At 41.0% G+C, this 16,599-nt stretch overlaps 1 protein-coding gene across 7 annotated transcripts in view; it reads left to right on the forward strand.

The window, feature by feature from the left end:
• Positions 1-16,599, forward strand: part of BMPER (BMP binding endothelial regulator) — a 221,533-nt gene that overhangs the window by 131,217 nt on the left and 73,717 nt on the right. For 2 of the 7 annotated variants that reach the window (XM_039862723.1, XM_039862728.1), the window contains exon 11: positions 2,404-2,449. The exons of the other annotated variants lie outside the window; for them this stretch is intronic. In XM_039862723.1, coding sequence (XP_039718657.1) covers positions 2,404-2,449 — 46 coding nt within the window. The remainder of the gene's footprint in view (positions 1-2,403; positions 2,450-16,599) is intronic. 7 annotated transcript variants of the gene reach the window in all.

Raw genomic sequence — 16,599 nt, forward strand, 5'->3', positions numbered from 1 at the left:
CTCCAGGCCCACTCACACCTTTCCCCAGCCCACCCACCCGTCTCATCAAAGCTTGTCCATGGCCAGCCCCCACCTCAGGGGCCAGCCCCCACCTCAGGGGCCACCCTTCTGTTTCGAGGCACCTTTGCAAGCATTCCTTCAGGTCACACTTTCCCTCCTCCTTGGTCACTGAGAGGACTTTGGGAGATAATTTAGTTCTCTCATAGAAATCCTCTTAAACGCTTGCTTCCTGTCCCCTGCATTGCCTGGGTAAATTAAAAACAATTTGAAGATCCATTCGGATTCCCCTGCTGTGTCCTTCCTGGGCACTACACATCTCTTCTTCCAGAAGGATGTGTGCCTTGTTGAAGAAGGATTCTATGGCTGGACCTCTTGGCTACCCACCCTGGCTATTCCTCCAGAGGCAAAGGCCTTTTGTGGGAAGGACTGTGAGGGTTCCAGTGGGGACAGGGTTGTAATGACACTGTCATCTCGTCATCGCTGAGACTTTCTCCATAGTCACAAGACCTACCTTATTTAATGCTGAGGCCGCTCTTCTGAGGTGGGTGTCATTGGTAGGCCCTTCTTACCCATGAGGTCACAACGTGTCCAGAGGTCTCCAGCTGGTTATGTGTAACCCAGGAGCTCTGACGTCATTGCTCATGCTTGACTTATTTGACACCTAACTCAGTAATATTACCAACCCCACTTTCATTTTCTGCCCGTGTGCAGATGTAGGGCATCATATCATTACATTTTGTTGGGGCCTTGGCTTTAGACAGCTCTGCTCCATTCTGATAGAGCACCTTACTCCACTGCCCGGAGTAACATCATTACATCTGCCTGAGCCAAGCTCAGAGAAAACCTTTGTTTTTTATCTTCAACTGCTTTTGGTCTAAGAAGCCAGAAAAGACCTGTGTGCTGAATAGAGACAGAGAAGAGAGCTCTAGACAGTGAAAATGTGTCACGATGCCCCAAACCGTGGGATGGCTGAATGGGACTGAGTTTTACATCTTATTCAAAGTCATCATAGCCTTTCATGTACGATTTAGGTTTAAGTGGCACAGAAATGAATCAGATGTGGTTCTAGTTCTTCAGTTATTAACCAGCAGATTTTGAGTTGGTATGATTTTTTTTGAGTACCTGAATCTATTCTTGAGGCATCTGACCAGTAGTGAATGAGTGAATAGATGTTATATTAACTGCGTGGCCTTGACACAGGTCTTAGACCGCTTCTCTATGGTCTTCGTTTCCTGGTTTCCTAGAAACAGGAGTAGACACACCTGCATTTAGAGAGTCGTGAAGTGAAGATGAGACAAAGTATGAAGCATGCACAGCACTCTCTCTAGTGCGTAGCAGATACCAAATAAATATTAAATTCTCTTAGAGGTAAAGGATGAAAGAGAGTAAAAGTCTGGAGTGGAAAGAACACAGCCTTTAGGATTACACAAAATTAGGCTTTATTTTGGGTTCTACCATCCCTGTATTGCATGACATCAATTTCTTCACCTTTAAAAAGGGAGATACTCAGCTCAGAAGGTTCTTGTGCATCTTAATAACAATTATGATAATAATATGTAATATTAATTAAACTCTAATATGTTCTAAGTATTAACTTATTAAACCCTTACAACCAACTTGATATTAGGTAAAAAAATAAAATAAGGAAAATATTTAGTAGGATATTTGTTACATGGCAAGTGCTTCATAAATGTTAATCTTTTTGCAAATTTCTTTTTCTCTGTGAGTCTCATTGAGTTGGAGATAAGACAGTGTCATTCTCTGATATGGGCCCTGAGAATATGCTTCCTCCTTTAAATGTTATATACTAAAAAAAAAAAAAAAAAAAAAAAAAAAGGGAAGAAATGCAGTATAGGAGATTACATTGTGTTTCCAGAGAGGTGATGGAAAATTACTTAGCGTTTCAAAACTCTCAGCTTTGTCGGCTTTGACTTTGATCTGTAACACGGATATTGTCCATATCCATATGCCCGAGCTTGGGTTATGGTTTACAGTTTGCCCCCCACCCCCGTAAAGGCCTTACCTGGATTGATATGTTGACAGATAATTCCCATTTTTATGTGTGGGCACTTGGTCTCCAGTGGGTTAGATTTGGATATCAGTGAAACGGTTCGATCCAAGACTGTCTTCATCTTCCCTCTACATGAGAAAAATCACACCTATGATTCCTTTAGGTATTATATTTCTCGAAGGATAAAAACAGGAGAACTTTCCGGATGACGTTGCCTAGCCTTCGAACTTGACACACGAAGCTTCGTTTTCACCATCATCGCCACCATCCGGGCATCGAGTTCAAATGCAGCTTGGACTGATTTCATTGATTTATCTGGTATTAAATTTAAAAGACTTTTGTCCTCAGCAGACCCTTAACATTGAACTCTTTTTTGTTTTTCTCTTGATTAGGGTAAAATTCTCAACAGAAAAGGATGCTGTCCTGTTTGCACTGAAAGTAAGTTTATTCCTTTGAAAACATGCTATTAATATTTGTTTTGATTTTATAGCGCGACAAGAAAAATGGCGGTGTCAGTTTTCTGCATATGTTATTTCTGCAGGTGTAGGATGGATCCTCCCACTTCCCTACAGACACTTTAAGTCAATTATAATCTCACAGAAGCACAATTGAGACAAATGTAAATGTTTCCATCGGAATTTGTTGCTATGAGCAATTCAGAACATAAATGGTCTGATGAGGTTTTAAGAAGGACCAGATAACTTGGTGTGCAATTTAACTGCTAATAGCATTTGCAGACATAGTGGCTAAAATAATGACGTCCGGTAAAACAAAACGTTATACGTAATCGAGGAGACACTTTCTTCCTATCGTTATAAAGCCAAACAGCTGCACTTCTTTCTTCCTCCCTCGGCCCCACACCTGCCTCTTCACCATTTCACCTGAGCACATCTGATGATGCTGTTGGCAAAGCCGAAGCAAGAACTCATTGGGCTGGCAACGGTTAGGCCATCCTGTTATTTTTAACTGAGTTCTTGAAGGTTCTTTCTGACACGGCCGAGTCTGAAACCTGCCCAAGAACGCACTGCCAATCACGGAAAAAGCATAGGGACAGGTTTAATGTCCTCCCTCCATGTAGACAGATGCCTGAATCTATTAGCAAATTTAATGTCTCCCTCAGATTCGTGTGATCGAGATAGCTTTCTGAAATGTTTCAGTGAAAGAGGAGTATTAACAATGTCATTGTCAAATTGGTTTCGATATGTCCTAAGTAGGATTAATGAAGTCATGGAATCTGTTAGAAAGTATTTGGTGAGCCTGTCAGGCTTAGAGAGTGGGCTTTGATGATGGTTGAAAGCAGCTTTCACATGGGAACAGGTTTATTTATTTCGCTTGTCTAAAATATTTTGGACAAAAGGTACAGAGGTTTATATATGTATACATATACTCACACACACACACGCATATATATACATACACATACATATATATGTATGTATATATTTGTATATGTACACACACATATGCTATTATACGTAAATATACACACATAGCTCCCCGATTTTTGAAATAGGAAGCTATTAAACGATTATATATTATACACTAGATAAAAGTACTGATTGAATTAATGAAAATTAAATTATAGATTTAATAAGGTAACTTTTCTTTAAAGATAATGCAGTCCATAAAATAACTCAAAACAGGCCAACAAGGTATGACTTAGTAGAGCCCAGGAATGAATGCAGGAAGAATAATTAGCTATAATTAGCTACGATTACATTAATTCAATCTCCCAGAGACCCTCTGAGGCGACTTTGTTTACAGATGGTCTGGAGGCCGCCTCTAGCTTAAGTCCTTTCTGGATGAGCAGAGTAGTCTAAATTGATGGTTTTCCTTTATATCCATCTCAGTGCAGTTGTTTGCATTTCCCTAGAGAGTGTCTCCTAGTTAAAGCAGAGGCCAACTTCAAAGGCACCCCTCAGATTTCTAGCTAACGCTTTCAATTTGTATGAGCACAGATAGGTTACCTTTGCTGAGCACACACTGTCAGGCGTGATCTCTGCTTATCGGCTTAACAGAAACAGATGGTCAGGCTAGTACAGAAACAGCCTAAATCTTGAATTACCTGGCTTTATGTCACAAGAATCAAGATGATGATTACTTCAGTAATTGAGAGAAAAGCTGCATTTCGTTATTCGTTTATTCCATTACGGGGTAGCCTTTCCATATCTAGAGTACTCATAGCTTATCAGAAAAATAGAGATCAAAGGAGAATAGGACGGGCATGATAAACTCAAACGGACATTTTAACCAGTCATGTGAAACACCGTGTGAAACGTGAATGAGCCCATGACTTCTGTCACTGAGAGAGGCACTTGGCAAGGGAGAAAGCCACCCAGCGGGAGGGGCACCGGGGACCCCGTCGACTCTGTGCACCTGCATCCAGCAGGTCAGTGCGGGAAGCGGCCAGGCATGTGGTTCTCGGTCCAGCGCTCAATGACATCATCAGATGACTATTTCTCAATTTCCTTTGGTGTCCTGTCCATCTGTTTACTCTCTTGCTCCCCGGCACTTCCTCCACCAAATAGAAAAACACATTCGATTTGGCGAAAGCTGTTTGTTCAGACGGAGTTAAGAGATGGGCTAACTTCCAACTGTTTAAAGCGATGCCCAGATTTTCATAACACATTCAGGTAGACTTATTCTGATGTCCTTTAGCTATGGCCGAAAGACCTCCTGTTTTGAAATTTCTTTGTCATTATAACCAGGATCCAGAACTCGTTTTTGAGCTCGTTTTTCCCCTCCTCCGTCCATTATGAAAGCTCTTTTGATATATGGTTTTCTAGAGCGGAAAAATGGGGGCTGAAGTACAAACCAAGGCTAGTGTTCTCGAAAACCAGAAAAGTGACTGATTTCCATCTTATTGTTTTTAAAAATCGCACCCACACATACACATCCCAGTAGTTACTTCACAGTTTTCAACCTCCGTATTGCTGATCGTTTGGCCAGATAATTCTTTGTCGTGGGGACTGTCCTGTGCATTGTATGATGTTAGCAGCATCTCTGGTCTCTACCAGTTACCCTAAGATTGTGACAATCAACAGGGATTTGGCAATCGAACATTGCCAAATGTCCCCTAGGGAGCAAAATCACCCCAGTTGAGAAACACTGGTACTCCAAACAGGGGTGACAGCGTAGGCGAATGCAGAAAGAAACATCTGTGGTCCTAGGAGCAGCATCTTACTTTCACACGTGGCGATGAGATGAAGGAGGAGAGTGAGGTGAGGGTGCCTTTCTGCTGGTGTAGAAATGACATCCCAGGAGCCTCTGGATTTAATTGAATGTGGTTCTACATGTCATTGCCTAGCCCTACCCCGCAAAATTATAAAGGCATAATTATATCTTGACCAATTAAAAGTAACCATCTTTTCTTTAGCTGCTTGAGGCTAGAAATAAATTTGCAGCCTGCCTCTAATGGCATGCAGTTTTGAGGAACAAGCTTACCCCTGGTTTCATCTTCTATGTCTACCTTCTACAACGTGAATCACTTAGTATGTATGCCTATAAGCTAATTCCAATTTTTTTTTTTTTTGGAAGGAGGCAAAAGTAAATACTTAGATCCATCCATCCATATATACACACATAAATGAAATGGATTGATTTCATAGCTTCACTACTCTAAAACTTACTTTGATTATCTGTAGTAGTTAAATGAGTGTCACCCTATTTTAGCAGTGTGACATTGCATTGTCTGCTTCTAAAATCCCTCAGAATCCCTGCCTCGTTGACTGCGTTCGTCTTTCTTAGTGTTTGGGGCTGTGTCAGACCTCTGAGAGGAATAGTAAAGAGGAAACAAAGCCAGTGTGCAGAACATGTTGTAGGCCTCCTTTTGCAATAGTCGATGATAATGGTTAATTTAGAATTCTGTAGATAAGAAGCAGTAATTGAGGCATTAAGTTGTTGTATTCCCCAGAGCAGGGTGGCCTTTGTAGGGTTGATCTGAAAGGGCAATGATGATTCTATCAGAATTGAAAAAAAAGTCAATCCTCTTACAATAAGACCTGAAGGAAGTACGAAAAACGTTGCTGTGTTCTAATAATATGGGATATTCTCCTTTTCCAATTGAAAAGAATTAAATTTGGTTTGGGTGAATTATTTAATATAAATATTGAAAGCGAGCTAAATAAACTTTGTAAAGCTTTTGTGCAAGTGCTATTTCTTGCCAAAGTATGAGCTCTCGCCTAAAGTGAGTCCCCCTGTGTCTGGGCTGAGCGTCATGGTACCACAAGCGAGGTGCCAAGAAGGCCACCATCTGTTGTGTATGTGGCACTTGGTTTATGTGAAGTGTTATTTCACTGTGTGTTGGCAAACGGTGGGTGGAATCTTGACCTGACCACCCAGCAGAAACCTGAATCAGATAAATTCTTTGCTGGCAGAATATCTGTTTTCAGACATGGAAATAATACTTAGAGGCAGACTTTTCACTGATAAGAGGTGTGTGTGTGTGTGTGTAGGGAGAGAGAGGGCAAAGGGGAAAAAGTGAGAGATTGATTATGAGAGAGAATCTAATCTCTTAACCATTAACCATCGACAAGACCGGAGGTGACCCAAGGCAGATCAGCTTTGGATGCCCAACCCCAGGTCTCAGATTCATCAAGCTGTGCCTTTAGCTATGTAGTCCTGACCATCAGAATCCAAACCCCAAACTAAAGGTCACGATTACACAACATAGAGGCTATCCTGAGCACAGATGTGCAATTAATTGAAATAACCTCAATTATATGTCCCCCAAGTAACAGGAAATATCAGATTCCAGCAACTCAGGGTGCAAAGAGGCTCACAGTTGCCAGGTGACCTCTTTAAACCCCCCAAGGGTTAGTTTCCAGCTGTGCGCCTGCTCTCGAAGGAGCCCCTGCCTGCTGCGTGTACCCACCCCAGGCACTGTCTGGTTATGGCACATCTTTCTGAGGTCTCTGGGCATGTCTACAGGTATCCCCAATTAGAGAGTAGCTGTGGGAAGGGGAATATAGCAACAACTTACTGAAACAATGACCTTGGGGCCTATTTTATGAGAAATCTGACAGAGGTTCTGCAGATTAGTAATTCTGTGTTTGAGCCAAGTGTCTGGCTTCCAAGACTGTAAGTGACTCCGGGTCCCTTAACTACCAGAGTTTGTCCTTTACTCAGGAAAGCAAGGAAATTCGAAACCAGAGCTCAAGATGCTTGTAGAATAAGAATTTGTGGTGTTGCCTTTAGCTCTGCCAAGGAGGTGTTAATCTAAGTGGCCACCGAACTTTGTGTATGAGCATCTGGAGCTGGGGCTGCCGGTGCTCCCGACGCCCAGCCAGAGGCAGGGGTGGCAAATGAAACCCAACCGTTCCCACACGTGGTGGCTAGGAAATCCCACACTGACAGGGGCAGCGCTGGAAGGAGTAAGAGGAAATTAGTTTGTTTTCTGTTATATACACTGGTCTGTCCTAAGGGATGTTGTTACTTTAAGTTTTCTGGCTGTGAATTGGGGTAAAGTTGAAGGAAAAGACTGACGTTATTAAGGGTCAACTTTTACCCACAGCTTCTGGTTGGTTCCTAGAGGGTGATAGTACTCCATAAATTCTGACTGTTGATTTTAGTCAGCAGTCATCGTCGTCGTCGTCATCATCATCATCATCATCATCATCATCATCATCTCCGTTATCAAATAGCAATAAGGGCAATAATAGCAACAGCAGAAGCAGTAGGAATAGCAGCTGATGTTTACTTATCATCTGCTAGGTGTCTGAACGCTGACCTGGGCTCTCTCATCTGATCTTATTTGATCCTCTCATCCGTTTCATGGTCAGGTAGGCTTAGTGGTTAGGAAGAATGTCCCAGGTAAGGGGTGGAGCCTGCATTCCTACAAAGACGTCTGGCCCCAGGGCCTCGGCTGGGATTTCTCCCATCGACTGCTTTGCCATTTTGTGCAGTTTAATAACCAGTCGATCTAGGAAGGGAGGAGAAGGTCTGGAGGACTTTACAACAGGCAGGGATTAGAGATTGAAGAAGGACATTAGGAAGGAGTTTCCATTTAATAGCTTTCCCCCCACCCCGCCCTGGAAAAAGTGTGGACTAAAGTGCCAAGGCTTTTTTCTACCTGGTGGTGCCTCCACCTTTCTGTTCGAATGCAGAGCTGTGATAATTGACATTCTCTGCACTCACTGCCAAATCAAACTGTTTTGGTTTTCCATGTCCACTCATTTTTCCAGGAGTTTTTATTTTTTCTTCCTAGCAACTCAGGGTTGAAGTATTTCTGCTGGTAAGTGATGATCTCCCCAAATTTTCTTACCTAAAATATTAAAATATGTGTAGTTTTAAACTTGAATTAATTGTGTATAATTTGCACCAGGAATAAGAAAAAGCAAAGTTACTCTGCGAGTCAAGCTCATCACCATTGTAGCATCATGGAATTGTTTAAATGAACGGACCTTAACTATGAGGTCAAACCTCCCACTTCTTAGAGATGAGGAAATGAAGGCTCATGGTAGCAGCAACTGGAAATGAGGAGATGAGAACCTGTTCTTTTTCCACCTCCTAGTCTAGTCTTTATTCTATCATATCACATGGCTTCTTCGAATCTTTGCTTGGGAAAGTTCCTTTTCGTATAGATGCTCTATATTCAATCATTCAATGAAAAGTGACTTTCTTGCCTAATTTTGAAAAATATGCTTCGTACGTTAAGAGATCTATAAATTCATTATTAGACAGCTAGTGAATTTTAGCCAAGGCTGCCATCTTGAATCTTCAGAAAGATGCAGGACCCCCGTTTTGACTGAAGGAACTGGTGACTAAAACCCCTTAACCAGAGTACATCTGTAATACAGCTAAGTGAGAAAAACAAACAAAGGATAGAAGCCCCACACTCAAATTGAAAAAAACACTTTGTGGGAAATGTTGTGTAAGAAATTACGCATGACCGTATGCCGAGCCGAGGCAGCTTCATTCCTCTCTGGAGGTCTTATCTCCTACAAGCAGAATAAGAACAACAACAACTGTTCTGTGCTGCCACTAGACTTGCTCTATTACCAGCAATGAAGTATCAAGTGCAAGTCCATGTCAGGCATTGTGGTACACGATGTCCTTTAATCTTCACAATGACCTCTGAAGTAGGAGCTGTTGATACTCCATGTTATACACGACAGACCCGAGGGTCCGAAAATTCAACAGGGCAATATCCTGGTCAGCGAACGCCCTGGTCCATGAGACTCCAAAGTCCAAACTTTTAAGCACTGTTTTATGTTCTCTATGGACTACATTTTTGTTTGTTTTGGAGGTTTGCCTTCGAATTATATACGAAGGTTGCCAATTCCGTTTCTCTATACGTGACTAGGGACTTCTATTTGAAAGGAGTTATTTTTGCTCACGTTTTAAAACCTTATCTGTCTTATGAAGTGACAATATTTGAGTTCTAACCTTCCCAGGGAGTTTGGAGAGTTGACTCATTAGCTGCACTCCATAGTTCCCTTAGGTGTGAAGTCCATAATTTCGAATATTATCATTCTTCCTCCTTATCACAGTCCCTTTCCTGGTTAATATCCTCTATCCCAAACCACTATTCCACTCCTCTGCTCTGCCTTTTTACATCCCTCCTTAGTACACGTATCTCTTCTGCTTTGCCATTTGGCCTTTTCGTCCTCTAAGCTCATAGCTCTGCCTCCAGGGCAGCCCTTCTGTTATTCCCCTCTCGTTTTGGTTTCAGAGTTGTCCAGACTTTGAGGTCCCTGACGTATGACTTCTTGATAAGATGCTAATATGGCAGATGTCAGCTTCTAATTGTTTTGAAGACCATATTCTTCTTTCAGAGTATTGCATTTGAATTTGATTAACAGTTGCTACCTTTGATTCTCCAAATGATCAGTGTTGGGAGTTGGATGGAGGGTTAAATGGCTGTTTCCAACTCCTGTCTGTTGACTGAATTCTGGCACCCCCATTATCCCAGCTGCACAGGCTTTAAGACTTAGTGTTATTTCTCATGCTTTTGGCATTTCTCTCACATTGCGATTCGTGGTCATCAAGTCTGGTTGATTGTCTCTTTGTGTTGTTTTCCTAATGAAAACTTTCTCTCCTTTTCCGTGGCAGCCAGACCCTCATCCTATATTGCCTGCAACTAATCTCTGTTTTTGCTCCTTTGGCCCTTCCTGAATACTGCTGTCAGAGCCCACACTTGACTTTCGCAAGAACCTACACCAGCTTCCTTCACTGGTCTCTTGCAGAGTCTGTTTTATAAGATGTTAGTACTGAGGGAAAATAATGAGTAATATTTTCAAAATAAGGTTCTATGATTGTGTACATCATATGATTAAATGCTGGGTCAAGTAAACTTAAATAGGTTTCTTACTACAGGATTCTCAGAGCCCTCTACATACAGTCATGCAGGGTAAACTTTCGAGAGGGTGATGGAGTATAGAGAACTTCTTGAACTAATTTGAGCTGCAGAATTTTTTTTTTTTCCTACTTATTTTGGCAGAGCCACAGGCAGGATTGATGTTTCATAAGAAACACGTTAAGAAATGTTGGTTTTTTGGAATACGTTTAAACTTCTCAGGCTGGCAATAAATCTCAGACCAATTTATTTAGACAGCTTGGGTTCTCACATCTTCTGGAGCAACTCCCCACTCCCATCAGACTGGTCTCTTGATCTTCTTGTGCAAGCTGTGTTCTTCTCTATGTCTGTGACTTTATTAACATTCTTCTTTAGGCCTAGAAGGCTTACTCCATCCTAGCCCCAAATCTACATTTTATAGATAAACTTAAAATTTCAACAAATCTACATTTTATGTGTATGTTACAGCCTTTTCCAGACCTATTTTAGCCAAATATATATTTGCCGGATTTGCATAGCATTTATAATAAAACTAATAGCAGCTACTCTCTGAACATCTATTATGTTCTCAGCACTTTTGCATTGTTACCCTTCAGGAGAGTTGGTCTTAGACCCACGTTACTGGTGAACAAACTGAGGTTATGTGAAGACTTGGTGCATTGTTTCGGATTCGTTAAGTTTCAGGACTGGGGTTCAAATCCAAGACTCTTTTCAAAGCAAAGTGGTTTGCGAAGCTCTCTCAGATGGCTTGCAAGCTGGAAGCTGGGTTACCTGGAGATGGGAACTTCATCTGTTCAGCTCAGATGCACAGCTCTTAGTTGATAAATAACAATTTCTAGGCTAAAGAGAGCAGATATTTCAAGGTCAGAGCTTGGAAGATGATAGTGCAAAAAACCTCATCTTTTATAACAAGTTTTGTATTAATATTTGGTGAGTTTCCAGCATTCTGGAAGATGCCCTGGAGGACATGGATAAAAAGCCAATACAGACCCTGAGTTTCGGAACTTGTAATGTAGTTGGGGAGATGAAATATAAACACATTAAATAAGAAAACCATATAATACACTTTATAATGAACTGCCAGGTAGGTGTTCTTTAACTGAAGTTCATGGACTCCTAAGAGGTTATTGATCAATGTTGAGACAGGGTGTCTGTGAACCTCTGCCTCTGAGTGAATACACTTGTGCATTTAGAGGGAAAAGTGTACACTTTTCTTCAGATTCCTGAATTGCTCTGTGACACCTACTGGTTAATGACAACCGCCCAGGATGCTTTGGCGTAGGGCAGAAGTGGAAGCATCGGGTCACGGCGGGGAGGGCACTGGCAGAGACTGGTTTGAACTCTGTCTTCACTGTTGTGTTTCTGAGTGATGTGGGCAACCTGGCCACCTGTCCAAACTCATTGCTAAGAAGTTGGGGTAATAACATACAATGTGTAGAGAAGCAGCGAGGATTAAAGAAGATCGTGAGAGCATGCATAGAAAGCATCTGGCATGGTGCCTGACGTAAACTAGTGACTTTCGACCCGTCGCCTTGGTTTTTGTGTTGGTTTTCTATTGCTGCTGTAATCAATTACCGCAAACTCAATGGCTTAAAATACATACGCTTTATCTTATCAGTTCTGGTGGTCAGAAGTCTGAAATGGATCCGAATGGGCCAAAGTCAAGGTGTTGGCAGGAGGGCTGTACTCCGGGATCTGTTTTCGTGCCTTGTCCAGTTTCTAGAGGCTGCGCGCATTTCTTGATTTGAGGCCTCCTTCCATCTTCCACGGGGGGCTGAGTCCTTCTCGTGCTGCATCACTGTGGCCCTCACTTTCCTGCCTTCCTCTCTTACTCGTCAGTGCCCCCGTGATGACATTAGCCCTGCCCCGATCACTCAGGATCACCTCCCCAGCTCAAGGTCAGCTGATTAGTGCTCTTCATTACAGTTGCAGCCTTAATTCCTTATTCTGAGGCCACTAGTTAATTGTTCGATTAAGTAATTGATTAAGCAGAATTCTGTTGGCCATATGCCAGTCATTATAGTTATCTATTTTAGTAAGTTCAGCGTGGATAGTTCATTTTTTTCTACTAAAATATATTCTCTAATTAATTAGCCCACTTATTCAACAAATATTTATTGATACCTAATATGTATTGTACCAGGCATTACTGTGAGTATTGCAAAGATGAATACATTTAATGCATATATATGTATATGTATATGTGTGTGTATGTGTATATATATATATGTATATATATCTTCAAGATACAAACCAATGTGCCAGCCACTGAGAAGTACAAACAAAATTTACATTTAAGGAGTTCAAGGCTAAATTTAGTAGTTAAGGATAACTATAAGCTAGGGTAGATTTGGTGACCATATTTTTAACCCCCAAACAGAAAAACATAATGTGTCTATTGGGTAGAGTATGTGAAATCTAGACTGTCCCAGAAAATCTGAGCTGTGTGGCCAGGTTTGCTTTAGAGATTTAGAGAAAAGGAAGGTGACTTTGGCTGAGGCATTTGGGAGGTGGCTCTGGAGAGCTGGCGTTGGCTCCTATGCTGTGAACTGGGAAGTGTGGGGCACAGGTCACTGCAGGAACAAAGGTGGGAGGTGGGGGAGCTCGCGGCTGCGGTGTGGACGTCCTAGGATGGTAGCCATGGCTTTGGAGGTTAGACTTATTTTAGAAGAGATCTTGGAGGTAGAGACAGCTTCCTTTGCTCTTCCGTTTGAAGTTGCTGAATATATGGGGTTATGGAAAATATGTGAAAAGAAGTTTACATTCTTAGCAATATCCGTACTTAACTTTTTAAAAAAATATATTAGTTTCAGGTGTCTATTCAGCTCTTTAAAAATTCAGGTTTTATAGATAGATTTGCAAGGATATCTGGTGAGTTATAGATGGGTGGAAAGAGACCCACTGGCCTCTTCTCTCTGTATTTGCATGGTATAGTTAGATTGACTTCTTCATTTAAGAAGCCAAGGATGCAAAATCTAGGACTCGAGTGTCCCTGGTGGGGCATCTGTTGGCCCTTAGAAACCCTGGGACAACAGCTGTCAGGGACACCTGCGTGGAGAAGCCCAGTTCCTGCTGGGTCACACATGGCCTTTTTATTTCGGGGATTCACATCACTTTCAGGAGGAGCCTAGACCAATAACGGAGGGGCTGGGGTTAAGGGCAGTGTTTCGGATTTCAGCTTTTCTGGCTTTGGCCCAAACTTGGCATCATCACGACTTTTACCCACCTGGGGTTCCCAGGAGACCCGGCATGACCCAGTGACCCTAGAGTCCCACAGGGCCTGTTTTCTTGCTGTTTGTGTTGAGAAAAGATTAAAACCATGTTTTTTATTTGGTGGACTTTCTCCTGATTAGAACGCTTCTCTGGAAAGTTACCCGTCTATGTGATGTGTGATACGACGCGATGGAGAGCAATTTCTCTTGGCAGAAGTAATGGACGGAGGATGAAAATCACTTTCTATGTTTTTGAGGTGATTTTAATGACTGGGAAAATCTTATGACATATTAAGTGAAGAGGAAATAAAATTTCATGTACAGGATAATCTTAACTATGTTAAGTACATATGTATACACGCACGCAAATTGTAAACATGGTTATTTCTTGATGGCAGAGCCATAAATGATACTTATTTTTCTTCCTAATGCTTTTCTGTTTTTGTTTCTTTTACGTGTGTTTGAGGAGAAGGGGGTTAGTCTACTCGATTTCTCTTATTTTCTTCTTTATAACATGGAGTTGTATAAGTTCTCCTTAAGTTTCTTTGACGGATGTTTTGAGAATAATCGTTGCTCTCAGAAGGAAGGCATTTCATTAGAATAAATACATCCACAGCAGAAGTAAATGTACTTAATGAGGTTAAGAGAAAAGCATTGGTATTATGTTTTTAAAAGCAGGCTGACTCTCTTAATTCTCATAGCAATCTTATTAAAGTATGTAACATCAAAGCAATATGTTTAATCCAATATTTTTAATTTTTAAAGCACATATTCTTGTTCCAAAAGTATACATAGGCATCGTAAATAATGAACATAAATGTAAAAAATAATGTAAATACACATAAACAAGAAAGGAAAATAAATGTCACCCACAATTCCATAACCTAAGAGAAAAAAAACATCACTTTTATATTTGGGTTTATACACTTCTAATTTTTTTTCTATGCCTAGACGTTTGTGTACATATGTTACAAACAAACTAAAATAAAAATGACATCTGATAATTTGACTTAAAAGACTATGAGAAAAGTATCGCCAAGAGTAAACTAGCATTTTTTCTCTCCATCTTCTGACTTACACATATTCAGGGTTAGTTATAGAGCGATCTGTTTATTCAGCTCCAGCTATCACTCAAGCTTTCCAGAAGAATCTGACCAGACACCTGGACATCTTGGACTGCAGCTCACTTCACTGGGTCTGCTGGAAAAAAAAAAAAGAAATTACGTGAGGATACAGTGTTCATTTGTGTCACCTCAGAGTTTCTCTCTCGCTTGTTTCTTTCCAGCTAGGCAGACTTTTGTAACCCTGAGGTTCTCATTTTCAGTCACTCTGTAGTGAACATGTTTGCTGCTCCTGCCAGATCTGGCATAGTGACCTTGAGGTGCCAGAAAAAGGGGCCAAGGTTTCAAAATTATTTTAGCTCATGGCACAAATGTCCCCAAATGCAACACATAATTCTCAGGCATCTTCCCAGTCATGAAATTTTGTTGGCCTCTTCTATGTTGCTGTTACACAGAAAAAGCATCCTGATCGCCAAAACCCTTCTCTTCCACAAGTTAGGGCCTCTTGAAAAATATCTTCCCTGACAGCACTATTTGCACATGATTCCCCTTGCCCAGTCTCCCTGGATGTCCCTCATTACTTTCCGCCAAGCTATGAGTAAGCTCAGGCTTCCCCAGGGCCACTGTAGGCAATACACTTTCTGTTGCTTCTTTGAGGATTCGCGTTGTCACATAATTGGCCTTATCTATAAGTACCTACATTTTGACTCAAAAAAAAAATAATAACATTAAAAACAAAATCAGAAAAGCATAAAGAAGAAAGGAAAAGTATCACTCATGATTCTGTCATCAAGAAATAACCACGGTTCCAGTTTTGGTCTGTGTGTTTCTGTATTTATTTTAACATAGTGAAGATGATCCTGTACATAGAATTATGTGTCCTATTTTTCACTTAACACGCCATAAGCATTTTCTCAGCCATGAGCATTATTCACAAACTTTTTCAATGACTAGATAATAACTCATTTTATGGATTTATGACCAAGCGCTTAGGTGTTCGTTTAACCCGAGGAGACGATCTAAATATCTATGTTATTATAACGTATCCATGATCCGTAGGCATAAAGAACGGTGCTAGGGTATGAATTCTCAGTAAATGTTAGCTACTACTGTTTTTGTTAATTATATTTTTTGATGCCACTGTTGTCAGAACACCAGGAGAAGCCATGGGTTGTCCCTGGTTCAGGGAGAGGATTGTCACTGTGGACTGGGCAGAAGGCACAGTCATTTCCTGTGCCTGCTCACCGCTGAGAGAGGATTTCTTCCGGAGGACAATTGCAAATCATTCAGTAGTGCATTCGCCTTTTCAAACTGAGTCTTTCTGTTACAAGCTCAAAAGCTCAAAAGTCTTCATTGGTTCCGGGATTTCTTGCTGAGTACATGGGGTTACGAACTCTGAAAAAAATCTCTCCTCTTGAATTTGGTACATCTGGTGATCAGATTAACATTTGGTCCTGTGTGGCACATGACAGTATCAGCTCTGTTAACCAAAAGCACCATTTTTATACTAGGGAGAGATTGTCAGAATGTGAGGGAAGTGTGTGTTCGGACAATTTTGAAAGTAATCACGTGGAGAAAGGATTGAAAATGCTGTATGAGGTGATTAGATAGGTGAGAACACTATTTGAGACAGAAATGGAAGGTGAATTCGATATTCTTTAAAGTATTTGTTCATTGAAACTATCCTACATGCCCAAAACTTTCTTTTTTGAGTCGCTATCAAATATCGATAAGAAAAGCTAATTTAGAACAAATAATTAATTTACCACATTGCAGATATATGTGATTTATATGGAGTAACATGAAATAGACATGCGAAATGACATAACATATCACAGCATAAAACAACATTACTCTCCAAGCACTTTAGACTTTGAAAGCAAATGTTGACCTTGGATCTCATTGGTTCTATCACATCTGTTGGTACATCCTCCCTCAGTCTTGACTCTTAATTCTTCCCTTAGATATTTAGAGTGTATTCTTGACCTGTTCTGGTGTTGACTGGAAATCGCTCTTTTT

The sequence above is a fragment of the Pteropus medius genome, unplaced genomic scaffold (assembly GCF_902729225.1).
Source record: "Pteropus medius unplaced genomic scaffold, Ma_sr-lr_union100, whole genome shotgun sequence".
NCBI classification, from domain to species: domain Eukaryota; kingdom Metazoa; phylum Chordata; class Mammalia; order Chiroptera; family Pteropodidae; genus Pteropus; species Pteropus medius.